We start from the raw sequence: 24,679 nt of genomic DNA, 5'->3' as shown, positions 1-24,679 counted from the left end.
TCTCTTGGAGATGGGGGGAATGTTTTATTATGTCACCAGGAATCATCTCGATCTGAAAGCACAAATGTTTCTGAAGGTCCAGGTGTTCAAAATGTTGCAAGAAAGCATGTTACTGAGGCACTTAACATTTAACTACTATTCCAATTTCAGGTGATTTTGAAGGTAGAACTCATTGCTCTCAAAGGCACAATCACAGGAAATCGTCTGGAGGACAACACTCTTTCACTGGGCCGTAGGAGGCAGATGGAGCTGGGGAAGCCCCACAAACGAAGCCGGCTCAGTCCCCCATCTGGAGCAATGGTAATTTTCACATGGGTGATGACATTCTGCAGCTGCAGAGCAACGCTATCAAAGAAATGCTTCTTGTTGGACGATAGCTGAGGAAGATAACCGAGGACAACAGAAACCCTGGTGAGAACATAGCTGGTGGTTTTGAGAAAAATGATTATTTCTTTTTTATATTAATATCAGGGAGGGGGTGGAATAGAGGGTTTTTTTTTTTCCCTTTCTGTCTCCTCATTCAAAGCCCAGTCTCTCAAAGATGTTTCTGACCTTGCCCAAAAATTTACCCCACGTAGACCACATATCTAGGTGGAATTCTTACCCCACCATGGTTCATTGTTCACTGACTGGGTGGACGATAGATCCTTTTGTATAGCTTTCCTGAGGTGGGAATAGTCTGGCTTGGGATGAGTCTCTCTCTGTCCATGATTGACATTCTCATAGTCACTTCCCAGCTCTTCATTTGAATAGGATCATAAATTTGGAGCTACTTAGAATGTGGAGATTGCCCAATTCATTTTTACCACGAGGCATCCAAACACATATTTTTCAAATGCCTGCCAGATTTAAGGTCTGGCTAATTCCACCTTAGCTCATAAGAAAAACTCTTGACTTCCTCTCAAGTAGAGGTCAGAGGAGCTATCCAGTGGGATGGGGTGGGGATGGAGAGGAGAAAAGTTAAAAGGCAGCATTCCCAGAGCCCGTTTTGGTTTTAGAGCTATGTAGAGAGGGAAGGAGGGAAGAGAAGGAGGAGAAGAAGGAGAAAGGGGAAGAAGGAGGAGGAGAAGGAGGAAGAGGAGGAGGAGGAGGAGAAGAAGAGAAGGAGAAGGAAGAAAAGAAGGAGGAGGAAAATGACAAAGAAAAGAAGGAAGAAAAGGAGAAGGAGAGGAAGAAGGAGGAGGTGAAGGAAGAAGAAGAGGAGGAAAAGGAGAAAGAGAAGGAGGGGAAGAGGGAGAAGGAGGAGGAGGAAGGAGAGAAGAAACATTTATTAAGAGCTAAGCACTTGACAAATATTAACTCATCCCATCCTCACAACAATCCTGTGAGGTAGGTGCTATTTATTCTCCCCATTTTACAGTTGAAGAACTGAAGCAAACAGACATTATTTGACTTGCCCAAGGTCACATAGCAAGTAAGTATTTGAAGCCAGATTTGAACTCAGGTCTTTCTAACTCCAGGTCCAGCACTATGTACTTCACTACCTAGCTACCTCTATGAGGGAAGAGTCCTCACTCATGAGATCACAAATCCATTGAAGATGAACCTATGAATTATTTGTACATACTATCTTTCAAAATAAAAGCAATTATTAGGAAACACAAAAGTATAGAAATCCAGAACCTACTATGTGCTCATCGATTACATAAATTTCTAAATGGACATCACTATTCAAAGTTAATCTAAAAAACTCCCTACTCATTTATTCTCCTTACATTATTCTCTTTAAGAGGAAACAGCTAGGTGGCAGTCAGGAAGACCTGAGCTCAAGTCTGGACTCAGACATCTACTGGCTATATGACCTTGGGCAAGTCACTTAACCTCTATTTGACTCAGTTTCCTCTACTGTAAAATGGGGAGAATAATAGCATCTGCCTACCAGGGTTATTGTGAAGATCAAATGAGATAATATTTGTAAATTGCTTAACACAGTGCCTGGCACATGGTAGATGCTGAATAAATACCTGTTCCATTCCCTCTTTATATTTATTCTGTATATATTCATAGCTGAATTTGTCATCTCCCATTAGAATGTAGGCTTCTTAAAATTAGGGATTGCTTCATTTTTTGTATATAATTCCCCTCTAATACAGTGTTTAGGTGCTTAATAAGTGTTCGCTGATTAATTGATGTTCAACTTCACTCCACAGGAGAGTTCTGTGGTCAAGTCACAATTTCTCCCAAAACAGGCATTTTGGCCAATGACCCGCCTGTACTATCCTATCCATTTGTTGAACAAACAATATCTATGGCAGTCACTCACCTTTGTGACAGAAAGCAGTGGTTTCCACTTGACATTTGGTAAATGCCACTTTTGCAAAATACCTTCTTCTTCCTCTGGAGTCGTTAGAATGCAACCATCGAGTTTGCAGGTATCTGGGTAATTCCCTAATAGAAGAGAATGGAGACATAGGCAGTATCCTACTTAGCCATAAATGCAGGGTTGTTGCTGATGTCAGACACAAAACTTTTTGCTGCAAGACAAGGTAGGGGTGATCTCTCTTTCCAAGGCTTGAATTTGCGCTAGGGAATGAGAGAGAGAGGGAGAGAAAGAGTACACAGAGAATTTTCAAAGTGAGTCACCCAGTATATGCTCAAGATGCCACTGCCTCAAAGAATAAATGAGGATATGTTTTTCTAAGGCATGAGGGATGGCCTGACATATGCTAATTGTCGGGCACATTAAGTTTAAATGAATAATATTCTATCTTTGAAGGTGGAATGTGTTTGATAAACATCCTAGCCTACAAATTTAATCACTTGCATGCTGCTATTTGGCACATCTGGAAATTATCATGAAGCTGGGAAAATATTTTCATGGTGGCATCATATTTTCTAATGTGACAATAAAATAAGATATATAGGGCTATGATAACAAATATTCTGCATGAACAAAGCACACTGCAGTCAAGGGCTTCACAGTGTTCTGCCATGGTCTATATTTGTCCAGAATATCTCTCTATCATTAGGGCTTTTGTGGGAGCTGTTTATGTAAGAGAAGAGGGCCTAGGAAAGGGAACCCCAATATTTTTGAGGGAAGCACCATCTTTTAATTACCCTACAAGTCTATATGAACTCTGTGGTCCCCCCCCCAACCCTGAGACTGATTTTCTTGTGCATTAAACCCATCTTAGAAGGAGGGCTTGAAGTTGGGATTATGGTCATCCCCTCCTTCACAGAGCCCTTCAGAAGTCAAAAGGTCAGAGTTTTGGAACCGTGAAGATCACATAGACTGACCCTTTCATTTTATATAAGGGGAAACTAAGACCCAGAGAGAAGAGGTTTACAGAAGTTACACAATTAAAAAATAACAAAGCTGGAATATAAATCCAAGTCCATAGGAGGCAGTAAGAAATCACAGGATTGGGGCAGCTAGTTGGCAAGGCCCTGGAGTCAGGAGGACCTGAGTTCAAATCCAGCCTCAGACACATAACACTTACTAATTGTGTGACCCTAGGCAAGTCACTTAACCACCTTGCCTAGCAAAAAAAAAAAAAAAGAAAGAAAGAAAAGAAAAAAGAAATCATAGGATTTAGACCTGAAAGGATCCTTAGAAATCACCCAATCTAATTCCCCCACTTTACAGATGAAGAAACTGAGTCTCAGAAAAGTTAAGGAACATGCCCAAGGTCACCCAAGCAATAAATAGTAGATCCAGGATTCCAATCCAAGTCTTATGATACCAAATTCCAAAGCTCTTTTCATTACTGCCTATCTGAGGCTGGGAAATCCAATTCCTTATAAAACAAGGCCCTGTTAAGCTCTCAGAGAAACTGAAAGAAAAGTAATAGGAAGTTCCACCACTCCTTAACCTTCCTCTAGGCCCTCCAACCTCAGAAAGTCCAAATAATAATTCTGGAATAATGGATAATGCTGGAGTTGAGAACCTTGGAAACTAGAAGAATGGTAGTGCTGACAGAAAAAGAAAAGTTTAGAAGGAATGGAGGGAAGGTGGGCAGAAAGATGAGAGGGAGTTGGGTCAAAAGATAATAAGTTCTGTTTCAGACATGTTGAATTTGAAATGTCTATAGGACATCCAGTATGAAATGGTGGAGGAGCTTCCCTGCCGGCTACCAAAATACCTTCTTTTCCCCAATCCCTACTGATACCTGAGATTCCTTTATCCAGGAAGATAAATCCTTTTTATTCCACAACTGGAGACAAGACTTAAAATGTATATATCCTTTGGAGGGAGAAGACAGTGACTTACATTTGCACTAAGGTATAAATGGCTAATATGAGGTCCTTTGTGAATTCCTACTTTTATAGGGAAAGGGTCCTATGTGGTTGGAGGGGGTTGCCCCAGAGAAAGAGGAGTCTGTAACAACTTCACCCATTTGATACCTAGGGTCTGGTGCGAGAAGGGGGCAGGGAGGAGGATCAGACTGTTCTGTGGTTCTTTCCACAGTACTAGAGACCATGAAAAGTGACAGTGGGGCAGGAAGCATTACAGAAATGTCTGATTTAGGGTTTTTCTCCCCCACTAGACATGAAATTCTGTAAGTACTAGGAACACCAGTGACTGCAGAAATTCCCTCCAGCAAAGCACATCAATACCTTCTCTGAAATGTGTAGTCTTAGGGAGTTGACTAAGACACTGAAAGATTAAGTGATTTTCCCATTCGCTGGGTCACACAATCAGGATGTTAAAGATGGGACTTGAACTCAACTCTCTAGCCACTTCTCTATAGATACACATATCATTAATACCAGAAGTAATATTAATACCCTTCAGGGCACACAGAGATTCATTTTGAGATGTCAGTCTCCATGTCTTAATTACAAGGAATGCTACCAATTGCAGTGTTTGTGCTTTGCCTGGAATACACAAATGGCACATCTGAAATTTCTGTACAAACAATCATTGATAATGCTTATGTGCTATGGCGAGTGAAAGATGAAATGACTGAGGAAACAAAGGTCTGAACTTCCAATCATTTTGATTTATTAAGCAATGCATGCCAATTGCCTAACAAATTGGGACCAGATCCCTTCCTCAGCTTAGGGCTAGACACCAAATACAGAGGAAGACAGATTTTTATACATTAAAAATAATCAAATAAGACCAATTAATTAAAAGAAAACAATACTACATGGGTAATCTGATTTCCAATTGGAGGAAAGATTAGGGACTTTCCAAGGTGGGAGGGAAAGAGCAAACAGGTATAATTCCCTGAATTCAGAAAAAAGGGTGTCCCATTCCCCCCCTAAACAATCAAAGAAACATGAAAAAAATAACTGATCAGTATGGGGCCAGTATTCAGATAAGACATATGGGTTGCTTGAGATGTACAATTGTGAGAAAACTCCTTGCATCAATCTTTGTTTCTGACCGGGTTTCTGGTCAGCATAAACTAGGTCCTTGGTTAAGGGTAGAGGTAGTCCAGTTTCCCAGCCATGCAGGGCTAGATTCAAAAAGTGCAAGTTTTCTCATGTTCCCTTAATTGAATAAAGCTTTCTCACAAGACAGAAATTGGCCTAGACCCATAACTGAATAGAAAAGAGAACTCAACTAGCTCCAGAATTGAGTCACAAAATGGAGTCAGTGTGGTTCACTCATTTCCTACAATTAACCATTTGCTGTCCTAATCCCCTCAATTCCTTCAGTGCATCTACTAATGGAATTTCATTTACCTTTAAAATGATGTGTGTCTATCTCTATTTGAGTAACTACACCAGGATGTGCCAGTCTGAAAATCGCCCATTCACTACCAGGTACCAGAAGAACTCCATCTTTATCAGTCTATAATTTGAAAAGAAGAACAGACACACTTGAAACCTTCTTAAGAAATTAACCATAAAAATAAGCAGGAGAAAATTAAGATTCAATTTCAAATTTTGAGTATTTTCCTATGTTGTTCTCTTAGTTTTAAATCATGGAAATCTCAAAGTATCAAAGAATATCTCCATTCCAGTGATTTTCTATGTTTTAATATATCTGTAATTTCATCAACATGGGCATTGCTTCTAACAATATGGATAGAAATTCCTCCATATTTTTTCCAAATTGTTCAGTATCATTATTCATATCTTTTCATAAAGTGATATACGCAATTATTTGAAAGTTTCATTTTGAAACTAAAGTACACCTGAGAAATTTTGCTTTTAACTTGATTGGAAATTACTTGAAAAGGAAGACTTTACCTTAGACAAACAACCAACCTCCCAAATCTCCAATTCATGGTCATGACTCAGACATGAGTACATTCAGTAAATATCAATCAATGATGAATTCCTTATGAGTCATATGTAAATAATCTCTCACATGGCAAGTTTTTTTTTCCTATTCAAATCTATACACTGAAACAGTCTGTCCTCCAGCTAATTTAGTTCTATATAGAGGAGGCAGATATTCTATACCATAGTCCTAACCATATGGAACAATAAAGCCTATCCTAGAAAGGTGTAGGGAAGAGTAGGTGTCAGACCAAACAAAATGGAAAATTTGTCTTAGCATTATAAATACAAAGAATAGTTGTTTTATTTTATTTTTATTTTTTGGATCTCTGGGGCAGTCCTCCTCTAGATCCTCATCATGCTATGGAGGTGATCCTGAGAGCTTTACCAGCAAAGTATAATCTCTAGCAGATCCTACCAATCTGAAAAGTCTTCAGGTAAAGGCCAAAGGATTGATTGGCTTATAGTCCAACACCTGAGGACCAACCTAAACAAGTTCAACCACATAGAATGGACCACCAAAGAATGAGGGGTATTTGAGGTTTCATTTTGAGGCACAATTTATAGGTATAGAGACACTGGAATCTTTATCAGTGGAAAGAATCTTTAGCAGAGCCACATAAAAATGAAATCACAGATTCCTGAAAATAGCAAAGAATATTTTCAATTCAATGATCTTCTATATTTCAATGTATCTGGGATCTCATCCATGTGGCACTGCCTCCCAGAATAAAGATGGCCACTCCTCCACATTTTTCCATATAGTTAGTTCAATATCCTTGTTCATATCTTTCCGTAAAGAAAGGGACATGCTCAGTTCTCTGAAGGTCTTCCTCTATCCAATGATTTCTTTTTTTTAAAGAAGAGCAGTTGAATGAATTCTAGCCACCATCACCACCACACCCTCTCAATTGTAAATGTTCATACTATGTATCATTTCCCCAAGCCTGTCCAGACATGTGATTTCATAGGCATAAGGATCTCCCAGTATGGAAACTCCTTCCATAATGCAAATTAACCCTCCCTCGCCCCCCCCCAAAAAAACCTCCTTAGTAATTTGTAGCCTTAGGATCATTTCTTCTCATGAAATGTTCAATGACTTGCCTACGGTCACAGAGTTAGCACGTGTCAGAGAAAGGACGTGAGCCCAAGTATTCCTAACTATAAGGCCTACTTTCTATATCACACTCTCAAGGTGTGTCGTTTAGGTATCTGCAAACATTACACAGTATCAATTTGAAGGGGCTTTTTCCTAAATTTGACAAGTAAATTTTGTTATCATTAAATCGCAAGTTAAAGTTGATTTCAGAAGCAATAAGCATAGAATAAGAACTAAGAATAAGAAAGTAAGCTTCTGATGGCAAAAATTATTTTTATCTTTCTAACATGAGTGTTCAGCGCAGTACTTAGAACACAGTAAGCATTTAACAAACGCTTCTTGATTGAATATCCCAACAACATAGTAATATCATCAACTGTTTGTTCTTGTTCAGTTGTGTCTGACTCTTCATGACCCTATTTGGGGTTTTCTTGGCATATATTAGAGTGCTTTGCCATTCCATCCTCCAGCTCATTTTACAGATGAGGAAACTGAGGCAAACAGGGTTAAGTAACTTGCCCAAGGCCACATAGCTAATAAGTGTCTGAGACCAGGTCTGAACTCATAAAGACTCCAGGCCCAGCACTCTATCCATTGTACCACCATCAACAGTAACCAGCATATTTGGGTTCAGAGTTCTTCCAAGGGTTACTCAAAATCCCTAAGTGCTTTGTGATCTCTAAATTCTACAAAAAGCATTTTAACAACTTTGGACAGAACTAGGAGTTTCTTTTACTTTTTTAGAAGAAGTTTTATTAAGAATTTTTCAACTTCTTGTACACTACTCCTCTTCACACAGACTACATTCCAACCAAACTGGCCTACTTGCTATTCCTCTAAACTTGGCATCCTATCTCCCACCTCTCAGCCTTTGCTTACGCTGGCCCCTACTCCTGGACTTCATTTGCTCATTACTGATACCTCTCCAGAGGTATTATTTTCCTTCAAGTCTTAGTTCAGGTGCCACCCACATCTTATGGGAAACTTTTCCTGATCTAGTTGTTAGTGCTTTCTCTCTCCTCAAAATATACTGTATTTGTTTTTTTATAAAACATTTTGTTAACTGTGTAAATGTTGTATGCAACCTTCCAAATAAAGCCCTGAAAAGTAGAGAGGACAGTCTTTGTTTCTCTCTTTATCTCCCCAGAACCTAATCCAAGGTCTCACACATTATAGGTGCTTACCATATTTTTTAATTGAATCTAATTTATAAACCACAATCATATTTCATCTCCTTACTTCTATTATTGGTGGTCTGTCCAGTCTTCTTGCAGTTTCCCAGCCATCAGCCATGGACTTTGACTTTCCTATACCTTATTGAAAAATAATATGCAACAGCATGTTACATGATTTTCTTTCAAAGGTAACAAGGCATTCATAAGGGATAATTCAATCATAAGCTCTAACTACCTAAGCATTCCAGCATATTTTATTTGAATTACAGTTAATGAACCTGTAAATTCAGACATAACCACAGGGCTAATAAATATTATTTTAAGTTCAATGACCTATGCCAAAAATTAGGAAAGAGTATTACTACTATTGATCTGCTTCATATCATAAAATCACCTGTTGGTCCCCTAGGTTAATAACCTCCTACCCTCTCAGACCTCACATGGGACTTTGAAATTCTCCTAAAGTGCTTATCATGTAATATGGTATGTTATGCTATTACCCTTGCCAAGTTCCATGACCTCAGAGGCCTTGTCTCATCTAAACTTTGTATTTCCTTCAGTGCCTAGTACTACATTCTGCACACCCAAGGTGTTTAATAAATGTTTGTTGAATGAGTGGGAAAGTGAATCTGAAAGATTACAAATACAAAAGGGTTCCATTCTAACCCAACCTCCCACCCTCAGATGGTGGTCATCACAGTGCATTTCAACTAGGGACAAGCATCCACCACAGCCTGGGTCTTTGCTGGTTAGAATACTTCATATGATTTCCCTGGGCCACCCAAGAATAGAATGGAAGTTCCTTGAAGGCACTATGTTTTTGTGTTCTCAGTACTTGGCAAGGTGTCTGGCACATAGACATTTAGGAAAACTTATTTTGTTGATTATTTGTTGAGTGGCTATAGAAACTGGTGACTCAGGCAGGCAGCTAGATGGGAAGAAGAAGCAACTCTGGTTGGTGCTCAAAGAAGATCTGAAGCCCATAGATGTATAATCAGTCAGGTAAACTTACTCCCCCACTATTACCTAGTTAAGAGGTGGGACTATTCCCACACCCTTTCCATACACTTCCCTCCCAAGACAGAATGCCCTATTTTTGCTCTTTCCTGCACTCGCCCACACACACACACACACACACACACACACACACACACACACACGGCTGCTTGTAATTTCACAGCAAAAAACTGTTGGGTGAGAACTGGGAATTAACAGATGAATTTATTCCACTCCTAGCACAGTCCCTAAGCATAATCCCATGGTCAGTATATTTTAAAATAGATGTTGAAAAGCTTGAGCAGATAAGACTAGTTAGAAGAGTCAGAAATGTTTCTTTTGGAGAAGAAAAGAGTTAGTGGGGAGGACTCAAATCTGTCTTCAAATGTTTAAAAGGCTCTTTGCTAGTACTATTGCAAAAACCTAAACCAATTTCTCTGTCTCCCATTGACTCTTTCCAATCCATCATGATCATATTTATAAGAAGGAGGCAGAATCACCCTGTTCTCTCTATCATCCAAAGGATGGACCTAGAGTCAGAAGGTGAAATTTATATGGATGAACACTTTGGTAAACCTCAGTAATAACTTTCTACCAGATCTGTCCAATAACAGAACAGACTACCTCAGAGATAGTGAACTGAATGTTCTGCGAAGTGTTCACACAGAAGCTAGATGACCCTAACCATCTCCAGTCATCCTAATGTGTATCTGGCCACTGGACCCAGATGGCTCCAGAGGAAAAAGTGACACTGGGGACTTTGCACAGCCCTCCCTCATTTAAATACAATTCACTTATATGTCATGGCATCACCTCCATGATGTCATGGTCCTCTTCGAGAATGAAGGACAAACAACAGATGACCACCTATCAGTAAGCTAGTATAGGAGTATACCAGAAGAGATTCCAGTCTAAGGGTTAGACTAGACAATCTTCAAGGTTTCTTCCAGTCTGAAGGTTCTATGAATCTATAAAAGAAAATGGGCCACCCAGCTGCCCCAGGTTCCTAAAAGTAACTCTGTGGCACAAACTTAGCCAGAGTGGTCTGGGACCAATTTTCATAAGCAAGTATTGGCTCTGGGAACCCAAGCCAAATGTGTTGACCCATAACGAACCTCCCCACCTCACACACACACACACACACACACACACACACACACACACACACACAAATACACTGAAATCATCTATAAAATGAGAATAATGATGTGCATTTATATGTGTGTATATGTAATCTATCTCAAATGATTGTTGTATAGAACAAATATGATAATACATGAAAGGTGCTTTTCAAATTGTAAAGGGCTGTACAAATGTCAGCTATTATTAAAGTGCTATATAAATATCTCTTATGGTTATTCTATTAGTCATATTATCCCTAGAAAGGACAGTAGAAGTTATGTGATCCAACTCCTCAATGTACAAATGAGGAAACTGAGGTTCAGAGAGTTGAAGCAATTTACTCAACATCACACAGGTAAAGTTACTAACAGCCAGGATGAGAAACCAATTTGTATAGTAAGGTCAGCCTTACTGATTCCAAGTAGGACCAGCACCTCATCTGTGATTATAGCCGGAGCTTTAATTTATAGAACCATAACTAGGGGAAGGTGACTGGTACTTTACCCTAGGGTAGTGAAATTCAGAGGGTACTAACAGCACTTACATTCCTTAAGCATCCAAAAATAATTGAACTTTGCAGCTAACTCTCTTATCAGTAAGTTAAAATTTGAAGCTACCAGATGACCTCACTCTGGCAGCAGCACCCTTACAATGGAGCCGTGCTCTACATACCCCTTCTTTGAATTGAGGGAACTCTCCCAAAATAGCCTCATAATATCTAAAGGATCTCTGTTTTGAATCCATGAGGCAGTCTCCTGGCATCTCTGCCTATCCCCAAATAATTTGTCTTTAAAAGTATACTGGAGGGCATGGTTCATACTCTACTTCAATGCCAAAATTGCTCTTTTGGGCTCTGGATTTGTGGGAGGCAGCTTAAAACTGTGCCAGCTCTGTGTCCCTGATCCCTGGGATAGCCACAGAGCTGCAAATAGCTATTAGCCTCTGAGCCACTATCAACAACCCTTGTGTTTATTATGAAATTAAAGGATTTAAGGTAGGAAAGGACCTAGTCCAACGGTTTCAAATACAAATAGAATAAGGATTTGGGGGAAGGGGAGGAGACTAAACCATATATAAGGATCTGTAAAGGCTACATATTGACTTAATTTTAAATATAATGTAATCTAGGTTTAATTGAATTTTTATTTATTTTGTTAAATATTTCCCAATTACATTTTAATCTGGTTCCAGCAGTTGGCTGCCCTTGTTTGGCACTTGATCTAGCCTAACCTGATTTTAAGAAGCATAAAACTGAGTCCCCCCAGAAAGGAAAGGCAACTTGCTCATGTTGACAGAGGTAGGAAGGAGGAGAACTAGGATGGGAAATCAACTTCTATGACCCCCAAACTTGCTGCTGTGATTTTTTTCTGAATTCTAAATTTTCCTTAATTAAAAAACAAACCCCCAGAACTATTTGTTTACCTATAAGATTTTTTGGATGGCCAAAATGGGCATTGCTATAGCCCACACAAGCCCCTCCATTTACTATTGACACAAGATCAATCAATTCTTTAGGATCAGCCGAAGACCAATCCTTTTGTCCAGTACCATAGACTCGCAGGCGTGCAAGTCCACCATCTAAAAGAGAAGGAAAAAAAAAAGCAAATCACACTCTGTTTTTTGGGATTTTTGGTAATCCCAAATTTTTCAACCAGTGTCAATTTTTCAGCCTTTGAACCTCTCTAAAGTCACCACAAGTTTGCATAGTACAGGACAGAAATGTTCCCTCGATTTCACAGACTTGACCATAGATTATTCGAGCTAGAAGAGAAGCTTAGAGATCATTTGTTCCAACACTTCACTTTATAGATGAGTAAATCTAAGTCTAGAGAGGAGAAATCACTTGCCCATGGCCACATAAAGCATTACTGGCAAAGCTGGGACTGTAACCCCAACCTCCATACTCCCAATCCAGGGTGCTTTCCATATAACATACTACCTCCACATAGGATAAAGAATTGATGTCATTTGAAAGTATATACATGATATTCTCAGAATTCATTTTCTTATTGCTCAAAATACTACTATCTGCCAGACAATTGGAAATTTGAGGCAAAATTATGGCCAAATCTAGATTATAGTGAAATCAGTTAATAGAATTAGCACTCAAAGACAACCTAGAAATGATCTCGCCTCAGATGAGGAAACCAAAGGCCAGAGAAGAACAGTGACTACACTTATCCCTTCCACAACAGGATATTCCCCATAGCAATCTTGATATATCCCGGGTCTGCATGAGAAATAAAATGAGAATTTTAGGGGATTTTTATGGAGGCCACAGAAAACACACAAAGGCCAGCAGACTACACAAAAATAGTTCAGAAATTCAGAAATGCATAAAGTAAGTGTACAATATTGTATAATATAGCCTATGACCAAATACTTAATCCAAATTTTACAATAAAGGACTGTAAATACCTCATAAAAGGAAAAGAAAAAACATTCAGATTTCTTCTCTGATACAAGGGGAGGGCCAAAAAGTTTTACACAGATTTTCCAGATCTCAGGGGCACCATGCCCCAAATCCCCATGATGTGGAAGAGATAACTATATTTAACATTCATACAGGTAGTCAGTAACAGAGCTGAGATTTGAACCCATACATGGGCCCATATGGTGGTGAATTCCTTAGCCACACTTCATTCCAGTTGCATTTTTTATACACAGATAACACAGTCCATCTTCTTTCCAGTCAGTGACCTGCTGTATTCTCTGTATAACAGATCGTGCCCTGGGAGACTTTTAACCCTTTCAACTCTAGAACTCCTGCCATGGGGCCCATGATAACCTGATTGGTTAATGTGCTAACCTGCCTCGCTATATTCATATTTCTTAGCCCCCAGCTATCTTCTTGCCAGTTGGCAGTGGCATAAACCTTCCCCATCACCTCTTTCCTGCTCTGGAATGATAATAAAATCACCACTACCATTGCTACCACAAAGGATGTGTCTAGAATCTGTTTCCCTCCAACTCCACTCACTTTCCACCTGACTTTCCAAACCAAAAAAATACCTCCTTGGCCACTACTCCCCATATGTACTGTCTTCTCCATTAAAATATAAAAAGCCCCTTCAGGGTAAGGACTATCTGGCTTTTGCATTTCTATCCCCAGCACTTAGCACAGTGCTAAATACATGTCAGGAACATGTCTTATGATAAATGTTTTCTTTCATTCATTTTTTCGTTCATTCAACATAGTCAGTGTTGTTCACCTCAAAAAGATCTTCATGAAACATCAATGACTAGGTTTTATTTATATACTCCTAATTAAAACAGCAAAAAAAAAAGTATCATCTCCACTTGGATGTTCTTTTTTGTCATTGTGTTATTGTGTTATTATGGTTATTTTTCATATATTCAGCAAACATTTATTAAATTCTTTTGTCTGTATTAGGTGTTGGGGAAGACAGTTTAAATATGACTAAATATGTCTATGTTCCAGACCTGGTGTTAAGCCCTGAAGATACAAATAAAAGCAAGGAAGAGAGTCCCTGCTCTCAAGGAGCTTCCATTCTAATGTCACTCAGTTGTGTCTTTGAGACCCTATTTGGGGTTTTTTGGGCAGAGACACTGGAGTGCTTTACCATTTCCTTCTCCAGCTCATTTTACAGATGAAGTAACTGAGGCAAACCAGGTTAAGTGACATGCCCAGGTTCACATAGCTAGTAAGTGTCCTTAAAGACCTAAGATTCAACATGTTCGAAAACAAACTTATCTTCGCCTCAAACCAGCTCCTTATTCTGAATTTCTTATTTGTTTGATTGGTGCCACCATTTTATCCAGGGTGGAAACCTTAATGTCTAATCAATCACTCAATGAATAAGTATTTATCATACACCTGCTACTATGTGCCAAGCACAGTACTAAACGTTAGGGATACAACGAAAGTAAACCACACAGACCTTGCCCTCAAAGAGCTTAGATTCTAATGGGTAAGACAACATATAAATAACTACGTACATACAAAATTTATGCAGTATAAATGGGGAGTGGGAAGATGAGGGGGGAGGGAACAGAGAGGAGTGACATGGCCAGACCTGCACTTTAGTGAGATCACTTTGGCAACTGAACGAAGGATGGCCTGGAGGGTGGAGAGGCTCCAGTCTCCATTCCCAACCAGAAGGCTATTCCAATAGTCTAGGTGTGTATTGAGTGCTACACCAGGATAGTGATTGGAGAAAAAGGAATTTAGAGGAGAGATATTATCATCTTTGACTCCTCTCCTCTGTATTCAGTCAGTCACTATGTCCTATCTCTACAATATCTCTCATGACAGATCCTTCCCAACATCTCCCCCCCTCCACCCCTGCTAGAAATGTAGACTCCACCTCTTGAGCCACCCTGCACTTTGATAGGTGAGCCTTCACCCTATCTTAATTGAATCCAGGCCTCTACCTCACCTCCTTAGCACTAGTATTCCCCTCTCCAGCTCCTCTTTATGTATCTTCGTCATTATAATGTGAGGCAGATAGGTGGCACCGTTGATAGAGTGATAGGCCTGAAATCAGGAAAACTCATCTTCCTGAGTTCAAATCTGGACTCAGACATTTACTAGCTATGTGACTCTGGCCAAGTTACTTAACCGCATTTGCCTCAGTTTCCTCATTTGTAAAAATGAGAGGGAAAAGGAAATGGCAAAGCACTCTAGTATCTCTGCCAAGAAAACTCCAAATGGGATGACAAAGATATGACTGAGTGACTTTAGAATGGAAGCTCCTTGAGGACAGGGACTATCTTCCTTGCTTTTATTTGTATCCTCAGGGCTTAACGCCAGGTCTGGAACATAGACATATTTAGTCATATTTAAACTGTCTTCCCCAACACCTAACACAGACAAAAGAATTTAATAAGTGTTTGCTGAACGTATGAAAAATAACCATAAAAGTTTGCATTTACAGGGTTCCTTTATGGTTTACAGAGTGCTTTCTTCACAACAGGAATGTGTTGCTGGATATTAATCTTCCATATGCACAGATCTGATCACACCACTCCTCTGCTAAAAACACTCTAAAGTTTCCCTAGGGATCTGGTACAAACCTGTAATTTTTAATCAATCAGTGTAGGCAGCTCCCAGTGTGGAAATTCTCACCCCTAAGGCAGAATAGCAACTCAATCCTAAGTTATAGACTTAAACTGAGCTGCCTGGAGTGCTGAGAGACAGCACTGAAAAGTTAAGTGATTTTGCCATGTCACGAAGCTAGACAAGGCTTGAACTCAGGTATTCTTGATGACAAGACTGGCCCTCATTCCAGCACACCAATGTTCTTCTTGTTGTTTAGTTGTTTCCCAGTAGTGTCCAACTCTTTGTGACCCCTTGGGAGGTTTTCATGGCAAAGATACTGGAGAGGTTTGTCATTTCCTTCTCCCAACTCATTTTACAGATGAGGAAACTGAGGCAAATAGGGTTAAGTGACTTGCCCAGGGTCACACAGCTGGTAAGTGACTGAGGATGAATTTGAACTAAAGAAAAGGAATCTTCCTGACTCCAGGCCCACTGTGCAACCTACCTGCCCTAGTGTTTCGTGTTATATACTAAATAAAATACAAACTCCTCCACTTAGCATTCAGGCTGTCCACAACCTGGTGCTGCCCTACCCTTCCAGTCTAATCTACCTCTATCCCCCACCCCTGCACTGCCTGCTTTCTCCATCTTGTTCTGGCCACAGTAGTCAAATTAATAGTACCATTATATATAGAAATGGCATGCCAATTGACTTTCCTCAACATAATTTCACCATATCCATAACCTTTCCAACCACCACTCTCCCACATATGTGTTATCTTCTCCTGTCAGAATAGAAGCTCATGGAGGTCAGGAACTATCTCTTTTTATATTTCTATCCCCAGCACTCCTATAGGGCCTAGAGAGTAGTAAGGGCTTCATAAATGCTTCTTCCTTTCATTCACTCATTCAAGACATACAATACGCTTCTCTATGCCCAGACAAATTAGACTTGACCTTTCCCAAACATGGCCAGTGATTTCTTGTTTCCATGCCTTTTTCAACACTTTTCCTTGTACTTAGAGTTGCTCCCAGTTCTTCAAGAACCTGTTCAAATGCCACCTCCTTATGAAATTTCCCTGATAACTCCAATTAGAAATCCTCAAATAGCCCTTGTTGGCACCTCTTTCATCCTTGTATATTTTATTTGGTATTATATTTATTTGTGCGTGTGTCTATTCCTTTTGCTAAATGATGAGCTATGTCATTTACCTTTGTATGTTTAGCACATAATGAGTACTCTCTGTTGAATTTCAATTTCTATTTCATTTAAATATGTCTCCTACAGTTGCCACCATTAATTTTGATATGAGTACTCAATAAAATTTCCCTGAAGATATATATTCTTTACACCTGCTTCTCCTGCAATAGTCTTCATTTATAATTCATTGCAGCCTACTCATGCTCATCATGTATCTCTCCATTTACTTTTGGACAATCCTCAATTTTAGTTTTTCAGAAACTCCTGAAGCGTTCCATGTCTTACCATATAAATCCATCCAAAGAATGTTAATTTTATGAAAAAAAAATCATTGTTTGAGGATGTCATAGCTAACATTTATATAATGCCTACTATGTGCAAGACACTATGCTAAACACTTTACAGATATTATCTCATTTGATCCTTGCAACAACCCTAGGAAGTAGGTGCTATTATTCTCATTCTACAGATGAGGAAACTGAGGTAAACAGAGCTTAGGTGATTTGCCCAAGTCCCACAGCTAGTAAATGGTGTTTGAGGTCAGCTTTTAGCTCAGGTCTTCCTAACTCTAGGCCCAGCACTCTATCCACTGTGACCCTTAGCTGCCATCAGAGAGCAAAAAGAAAAAAAAATATATGGGATGGGCACAGAGATACCAAAGGATAAGTGATATGCATGCTGTGTGTTCCATTGGTGTCCTTGCACACACACACACACACACACACACACACACCAGATAACCTCCAGCACACTAGAGTCCCTATAGAAGATCTTTGGAAGGACATGGACATGAGTTGCACAAGATGGGCACATCTGGATGGATATAACTGGTGGAATCACTCACATCCATAAGAACCCAAAGCAACTAAAATATTAGGTACTAAAAATAAAAATGAAGAAACTCCTTATTTAGCCAAATTCTTCTCTAGACACTAGGTACTAAATATGTAAAAGAGAAAAAATTGATCAAACTGGACCTGAAAATTGGCAAGTGGAATTACAGAAGCTCTGCTACTCACAACATAGAAAACCAAACAGCATTGGTGTGAAGCACAGGAAAATAAGGTGTAAGAAGTAAATCAGCAAGAGAAGCCTATAAAAGTAATATCAGTGTTCTGGATCACTGAACATTATAACTAGTCCTAATGTTAGAAAAGACATTCCTTTGCTAAATGTAGAGATGCTATCATGTAACTTTAGCAAGTTAATATTCTCCCTCATTTTTTTAATCAAAACCGTCAGGGACCCCTAAACAACTCAAATATCATTCCATTAGCCAAATTCAGTATTGTACCATGTTATGACTGCCCCCTGTCCTTTCTCATCTTTAATACTTTATTCACACTCAACCCACAAATCACTGCCATTGTAATCCTTCCCTTTCTTCTAGGCCTAAATCAGATGTCACCTCCTCTATGAGAGTTTCCTCTGACCTCTTCTGATTAAAGAGATTACTCCCTGCTCAAATTTCTCATAGAAAGCTCCCTGGAACTTAGCTTATTTTATTGTCTCTCCTTGTAGCTATTTGTAAATTTGTCCTTCCCCTTTGGTGTTGTTCAGGTATGTGCAACTCTTCATGACCTTATTCAGGGTTTTCTTGACAAAGATACTGGAGTGGTTTGCCATTTTACTTCTCCAGCTCATTTAAGTGAGGCAAACAGAGGTTAAGTGACTTGCCCAGGATCACACAGCTAGTAAGTGTCTGAGGCTATATTTGAACTCAGATCTTTGTGATTTCAGGCCCAGAGCTCTGTCCACTTACTGCTCCACCTAGCTGCCTCCTACATTACAGCCAAATTAGCTGCTACCCTTAATTTGGTTGTAACATAGAATGAATGAAAAGAAGTAATAAGATAAAATATGAAATGCCAATTCAATGATCCTACAAACTGTTATGATAATTGATATTTGAGCCTCAACCTCCCAAGAAAGTGTAATAGTAGTTATATTATTACTACTGCTTGCTTAAGTTTTTCTTGTAATGTGTATCAATGGGCCTTATGAGTATTTCTCATCTCTTTTGTGTAGAATTAGATAGCTGTCCTATGCTTGACTTGATCCATACAGTGAATACCTTTCTACTCCCCACTTTTTGAGAGATGCTAGACATAGCTGAATCTAAATTTTAGGCAATTTTCCCAAGGGCTTGAGAGAGGGGTTATAAATAGCCAAAGAGGTTGAGGAAAAGATACTGCTCCTCCTTTTTGAAGGCCAGAGTCCCTCACAACTGAAACCAGCCCAAACACACATAGATCTAGAGCTGAGAACGGCCCTTTAGTGGACTCAAGGAGAGAGTGAACACCCCATTCACTCTGGACCCAAAAAGCAGTTTGATCCTTTATTATTACACAGGCATTGTCATTAAGGATTAAAACTCTAAATCAGAGATCCTAGTGCATGGTGGCTGTTCAATTCAATCCAACAATTCAACAACCTGCTACAAGTCAGGTAGGTACAATACACACTTAATGTAAATCAATTAATAAGGATTACACTAAGCTCAAAATCTAAAGAAAAGATATAGAAAAAAGCTGTTTCTCTTTTTTTATTTGAAACATAAAGAAACCATAGAAATAGAAATGAGTTGCCAGTATTACCTGGAAAGATGTTGAGCCTTAGATGAGTCCATCTTTGGTGAGAAGAGGTAGGAAAATAATTGTGATTACTGCCTGAATATCCCGGTTTGAGTTCTTCCATAGGAACCAGACAATGCCAATTCTCTGACTCCAGCTAGTGAGAAATAGCAATATGTTAAAGACCAGATCCTTGGTAAAAACAAATGTCTCCATCTTACTGACTTGTGGGACATGAGGAAAAGGAAGCTCTAGTTATAAAAAAATTCAGATGTCTAATGAAATAGGCAAGTAGAAATTAGTAATCAAGATTCCAAGGGTTTATTAATAATAAATGGGATAAGGTATAGTGACTGGACCTCTGATTTCATTGTTGTAGAAAATTCCCAGGGAGGAATTTCCTCTAGAACTCAGAAATCTGCAAATCAAGGGCTTGATTATTGTTTTGTTGATTGTCTAGAGTTAAGAAAGTGGTGGAGAAAATGTAATTAGACTTAAATGTGTTCTTAGACATACATGGGGGAGAGGGAACAGTCAATTGTTAACCATTTACTCCTGGATTTACAGCTATTATAGTTAATGCCTTATGCCCCTATTAGACTATAAGCTCTATAAGTCTTTTCTAAATTTTGTATTCCCCCACCCCTACCCCAGCTCCTCTCAATGCTCTGTTTTTTATTGAGCACAATAGGTACTTAATAAATTTTTGGCCTACTTGTATTGACATTCCATGAGGTTCTCTCAATTTAGTCTTTTTGAGAATAGAACCCTGGGACAGAAATGAAGAATTACAATATCTTTTGTGGCTATTTCCATAAGCCTGCCCATAAAATCTAGAACAGGTCAGCTGATCTCTCTTTGAAACATTTTCCTCTTAATTTTATAAAGAGGATCATGAAACTGTATCAGGTGAGGGCTTTAGGGAGGATTTAATGAAATAATGATGAATTTATAAAACATCCCAGAGCCTCTTCAGTTCTTTGGTAATGTACCTTTTCAATGGCTTCAAATTCTTCAGCAGTGGCAGCACATCCTAATTTTGTCCCTCTTGGTGGTATGTTTGGTATGTCCTCTAAAAGAAACAGAACAAAAAAGGCAATGATGATCTTTATCTCATTACTAAATAACAGAGATTCTTTTAGAAATTTAAATCTACAACCTTAAATAAATGGTCAACTCAAGTATCACAGCTTTAGCATAAAGGGGACACCTCAGAGATCATCTACTTTAATTTTACAGGTGAAACTGACACCCAGAGAGGAGACATCTTACCCTACATCACATCACACAGCTAGTTAACAGCTAAGCCATAATTCAAACCAATTCCTTTAACTCCAAATGCAGTGGGGTTTTTTTCTACTGTTCCATGCTGCCTATAAAAGGACACACACATTGGTTAAATACTTGGGGTAGCTGTGGTATGGTGGAATGTTCCATTTGTCTTGCATTTAGAAGGCCATGGCTTAATTCCTGCCTCTGATATTAACTATCTGGGTGACCCCTGAGCAAGACTTGTCACCTCTGTGAAACTCAGTTTCCTCATCTTTAAAAGGAGATTAGACAAAATGATGTCTAAGACTTCTAGATCTAAACCCTGTAGCCTTTCTTCATTGTTAAAATATACATTTATGATCAAATGAGCTAATAAAGTATATTTTGCAGTGCATTGCTTGTCAAATATATTTAGCATTATTTCTTAGTTGTGTCTCAGTTATAACAAATCTGTACACAGACAGCATTCTCCAGGTTTTGACAGGCCAAGATTTTGTACAGGCATTTCACCTCGGTTTCCTCATTTGTAAAATGAGGAAGCTGGCCTAAAGAGTCTCTATGGTCCCTTCCATATCTTCATTTCTTTGAGACTAAGTTTCATATTGGATACCATTTTGTAAGCAAGCTGCCTGTATTGATATTCTGGGAGCGTGGTTTCCAGTGAAGAAAGCAGTGTCTGCATCAAAGCCATGAATAAGACCTTGTATTCCTAGTTGGATAATACACCAGTCATGACCTATGAAACACAAACAGCAAATACATGTTGTTTACATGGAGTACAGGAAGTAAAAGATAGTTTTCTCTCCAATTATGTTTTTCAATTAAAAAACATTTATTTTCTTTCCCTCCCACCTCCCCACCATTGGGAGCAAAACAACAAAACCCATATAACAAATATGCACTCAAACAAATTCTCACATTAGCCATGTCTAAAAATGTAAGACTTTCAATTCAATCCAAATCATCAAATATTTATTAAGCCCGCTGTGTTAAATGCCAGAAGACAAAAATAATGCATCCTCTACTCTCAAGTAGTTTATGTTTTTACAAAGGGATACAACATGTATGCAAGTAAATATAATAAAAGTAATTAGAGGGAGAGCACTGGTTTCAGAAAGAAATCTGAGATAGCTGCATGTAGGACGTGGCACTTGAGGTAAGCCTTAAAGGAAGATAAAAATTCAGAGAGGAAGATCTGAAGAGGGCTTAGCAGGCAAGGGACACAATTTTAGTGGACGCATAGAGATAGGAGAGGAAATGCCGGGTTCAGGAAACAATGACTTTTCCAATAGGAAATGGAGTGATTAAAAAAAAGTAATGTTGATGAAACAAAATTGGAAAGACAGTTTGGAATGATTCTATGAAGAATCTTTAATGCCAGGTTGGGAAGTTTACACTCGATCCTAGATGCAGTTGAGAGTCAATTAAGAGTTTTGAGCATGGCATTGTCATGGGAAGATTATTTTAGACAGCAGTAAAAAGAGGATTGGAGAAAGAAAAGACTAGAAACATGGAGATGGATCAGGAGGGGGATATTGTTAAAGAGGCTGAAGGCTTGATTTTGGATGGCAGCAATGTCAGCAGAGAGAAGAAGATGGATGCCCGAGAGGCTGTGGTAGAATCAACAGGACTCAGCCACTAATGGGATGAGTGGGTTGAAAGAAAACCAGAAGGCAAAAATGATTCCGAGGTTATAAAGGATGGTGGTCCCCTCAATAGAAAAAAGAAGTTTGGAAGAAGGAGAGATTTTATAGAGAAAGAGGATGATCTTGGTTTGGGATGTGTTGAATTTCATTCTGATACAAAAAGCAAGCATTTAGTTCCTTGAGTTTTAATGACAGGGATTCTCTCCTGCTCCTATTTTTGTTGTTGATGTTCAGACATTTCAGTAGTGTCTGACTCTTCATGATCTCATTTGGGGTTTTCTTGGCAAAGATATTAGAAGTGTTTGTCTTTCCTTCTCCAGGTCATTTTAAAGATGAGGAAAACTGAGGTAGACAGGGTCAAATGACTTGCCCAAGGTCACACAACTATAGTAAGAGTTATATAAAATGAACATAGTATTTTTCCAGATTTTATGACCATCCATAATCTGGTGACATCCTGCCATTCACTCTTTTTTTCATACAGACCTATGATTTCATTGCTATTAGGAAACTCCCTCTACCAATTCTGATTGACAATGGCTCTGCAACTTACTGTCTAGAGAGCTGCATGGACACCAAAAGGTTAAGTGATTTGCCCAGAGTCACACAGATAAAATGTTCAAGGCAGGATGTGAACTCATTATCCTGAGTCCTTTGGAATACATTGACCAAGGTCCCAATAATGCCAACTGCTGGCATTTCAGGACTTCTGACAAGGTCCTGGCAAGGGTGCTCATGCTGCTGATTTTTTAACAAAGTCATCACTATCTAGCCCTTTGCTGTACCTAAAGCCTTGGGCATGTCTAAAAATATCCCAATATCTGAATCTTCCTGGGATACATACAACACGAGGACACAAATTCCAAACCACAGTGTAAGTCCACCCAGAAAAGTAGACATACTGCCATTTTAATAAAAGGTCCTAGTTGGGCTTCTTTCCTCCTCCTGCAAAGCTCTACTCCCAGAGTATCCCACTTTACTTACAAATTAAGTAAAGGCCAGGTAAGAAACAGTTCAAGAATACAAACTCACTAGAGGGAGAGGTGGGTGGCCAATGATTATGAGCAATATTGCACAGAATCAGGCATGTTCTAGTCATTTTCCTAGTCATCATGATAGCAGGCTACCATTTCCATCACCTCTCTTCTTTCTAGCTCCCCTTGATGTATTTATTGTCTTTCCCCATCAGAATATTAGTTTGGTTTTTGGTTTTTGTTTTTGTTTTTTTTTATGACAGCTTACATTTGTATCTCCAGCATTTAACAGAGTTCCTAGTTCAGGAGTAAGTAAGAGTAAACACTTAAGGAGCAGGTAGGTGGCGGAGTGGATAGAGCACTAGCCCTGGAGTCAGGAGGACCTGAGTTCAAATGCAGCCTCAGACACATAACACTCACTAGCTGTGTGACTCTGGGCAAGTTGCTTAACCCCAATTGCCTCACCAAAAAAAAAGGAAAAAAAAAATAGAAAGCACTTAATAAATGCTTTATCTATTTATCTGACAAATATTATCAAGTGATTGATTAAACATTGACTATGGACCAGGCACTGTGCTAGGAGCTAGGGACACAAAGACAAAAAAAAATAGAACATTCCTTATCCTCAATGAGCTTATATTCTACTGGATGATCTGGGCCCTAAATTGAATTGAAGGAAAAGCCTGGATCACATTTGGGAAATTGCATGATGCTTTCAACAATCCTGAATTGCTCCTTGGTACCAAAACATCTCTTTTTAACCTAATAAAGCTGGGTAGTGTTGAATCTTATGATACCGCCTCTCTAAAAAGTCAAAGTTGAAGTGAACTAGAGGATATAGCATACTTCCAATGATCTGTACACAAGAAATAGCATAGGGAAGGGTATCAAGAAAATGTGCGATTGGAAAAGGAAACAGAACAGTCATACAGCAAAAGAGAAAGATAAGAGACGGACAGCCAAATGTTACATTTTGCAATATCCATAAAATGTAAGAAGGCCTAGAAGGAAAATTCCATCTGGATGCATAGACCCTCCATGAAGGACCTATGGTAGAAAATGAGTAAGACTCTCATAGAATGAGAAGTAATTTGTACCAATGAAGGGAATATCTACATCAGTGAGATTGCAGAAACACTGAAATATTAAAGTATTAAAACACAATAACCCAGATTCCCGGATTCTACCTGCTTTTATCTGCTAACTATCGATGACATCAGAGAAACGCAGAGATGCTACAGTGACCCTTGACAACACTGGCAACAGCTGCTGCCTTTCTGGTCCCACAGCCCGATTACCCTGCCTTTTTCCCTCCCTCCTCAGACAGACAGACAGACAAGACAGTTAATACAGACAGACAGATACACACACACACACATATACACACTATAGTAACAAAATTGTGCTTATTGTAACCCCTATGTCATGTCCCTAACTTTGGC

The 24,679-nt window shown here is 39.1% G+C and overlaps 1 protein-coding gene across 3 annotated transcripts in view; it reads right to left on the bottom strand.

The window, feature by feature from the left end:
* ALLC (allantoicase) overlaps positions 1-24,679 on the bottom strand; it is a 57,002-nt gene continuing 32,323 nt past the window's right edge. For 2 of the 3 annotated variants that reach the window (XM_027840409.1, XM_027840407.1), the window contains exons 5-12: positions 21,228-21,353; positions 20,338-20,417; positions 19,370-19,502; positions 11,992-12,147; positions 8,516-8,589; positions 5,635-5,743; positions 2,264-2,388; positions 1-377 (exon numbers count right to left, since the gene is read on the bottom strand). In XM_027840409.1, the coding sequence (XP_027696210.1) occupies positions 147-377; positions 2,264-2,388; positions 5,635-5,743; positions 8,516-8,589; positions 11,992-12,147; positions 19,370-19,502; positions 20,338-20,417; positions 21,228-21,353 (1,034 nt within the window). In that variant the 3' untranslated portion in view covers positions 1-146. The remainder of the gene's footprint in view (positions 378-2,263; positions 2,389-5,634; positions 5,744-8,515; positions 8,590-11,991; positions 12,148-19,369; positions 19,503-20,337; positions 20,418-21,227; positions 21,354-24,679) is intronic. The other variant, XM_027840408.1, reaches the window with a different exon arrangement.

Source organism: Vombatus ursinus, unplaced genomic scaffold (assembly GCF_900497805.2).
Source record: "Vombatus ursinus unplaced genomic scaffold, bare-nosed wombat genome assembly UNPS02014841.1, whole genome shotgun sequence".
Lineage (NCBI taxonomy): Eukaryota > Metazoa > Chordata > Mammalia > Diprotodontia > Vombatidae > Vombatus > Vombatus ursinus.
This window is presented reverse-complemented; position numbering and strand designations above follow the sequence as displayed.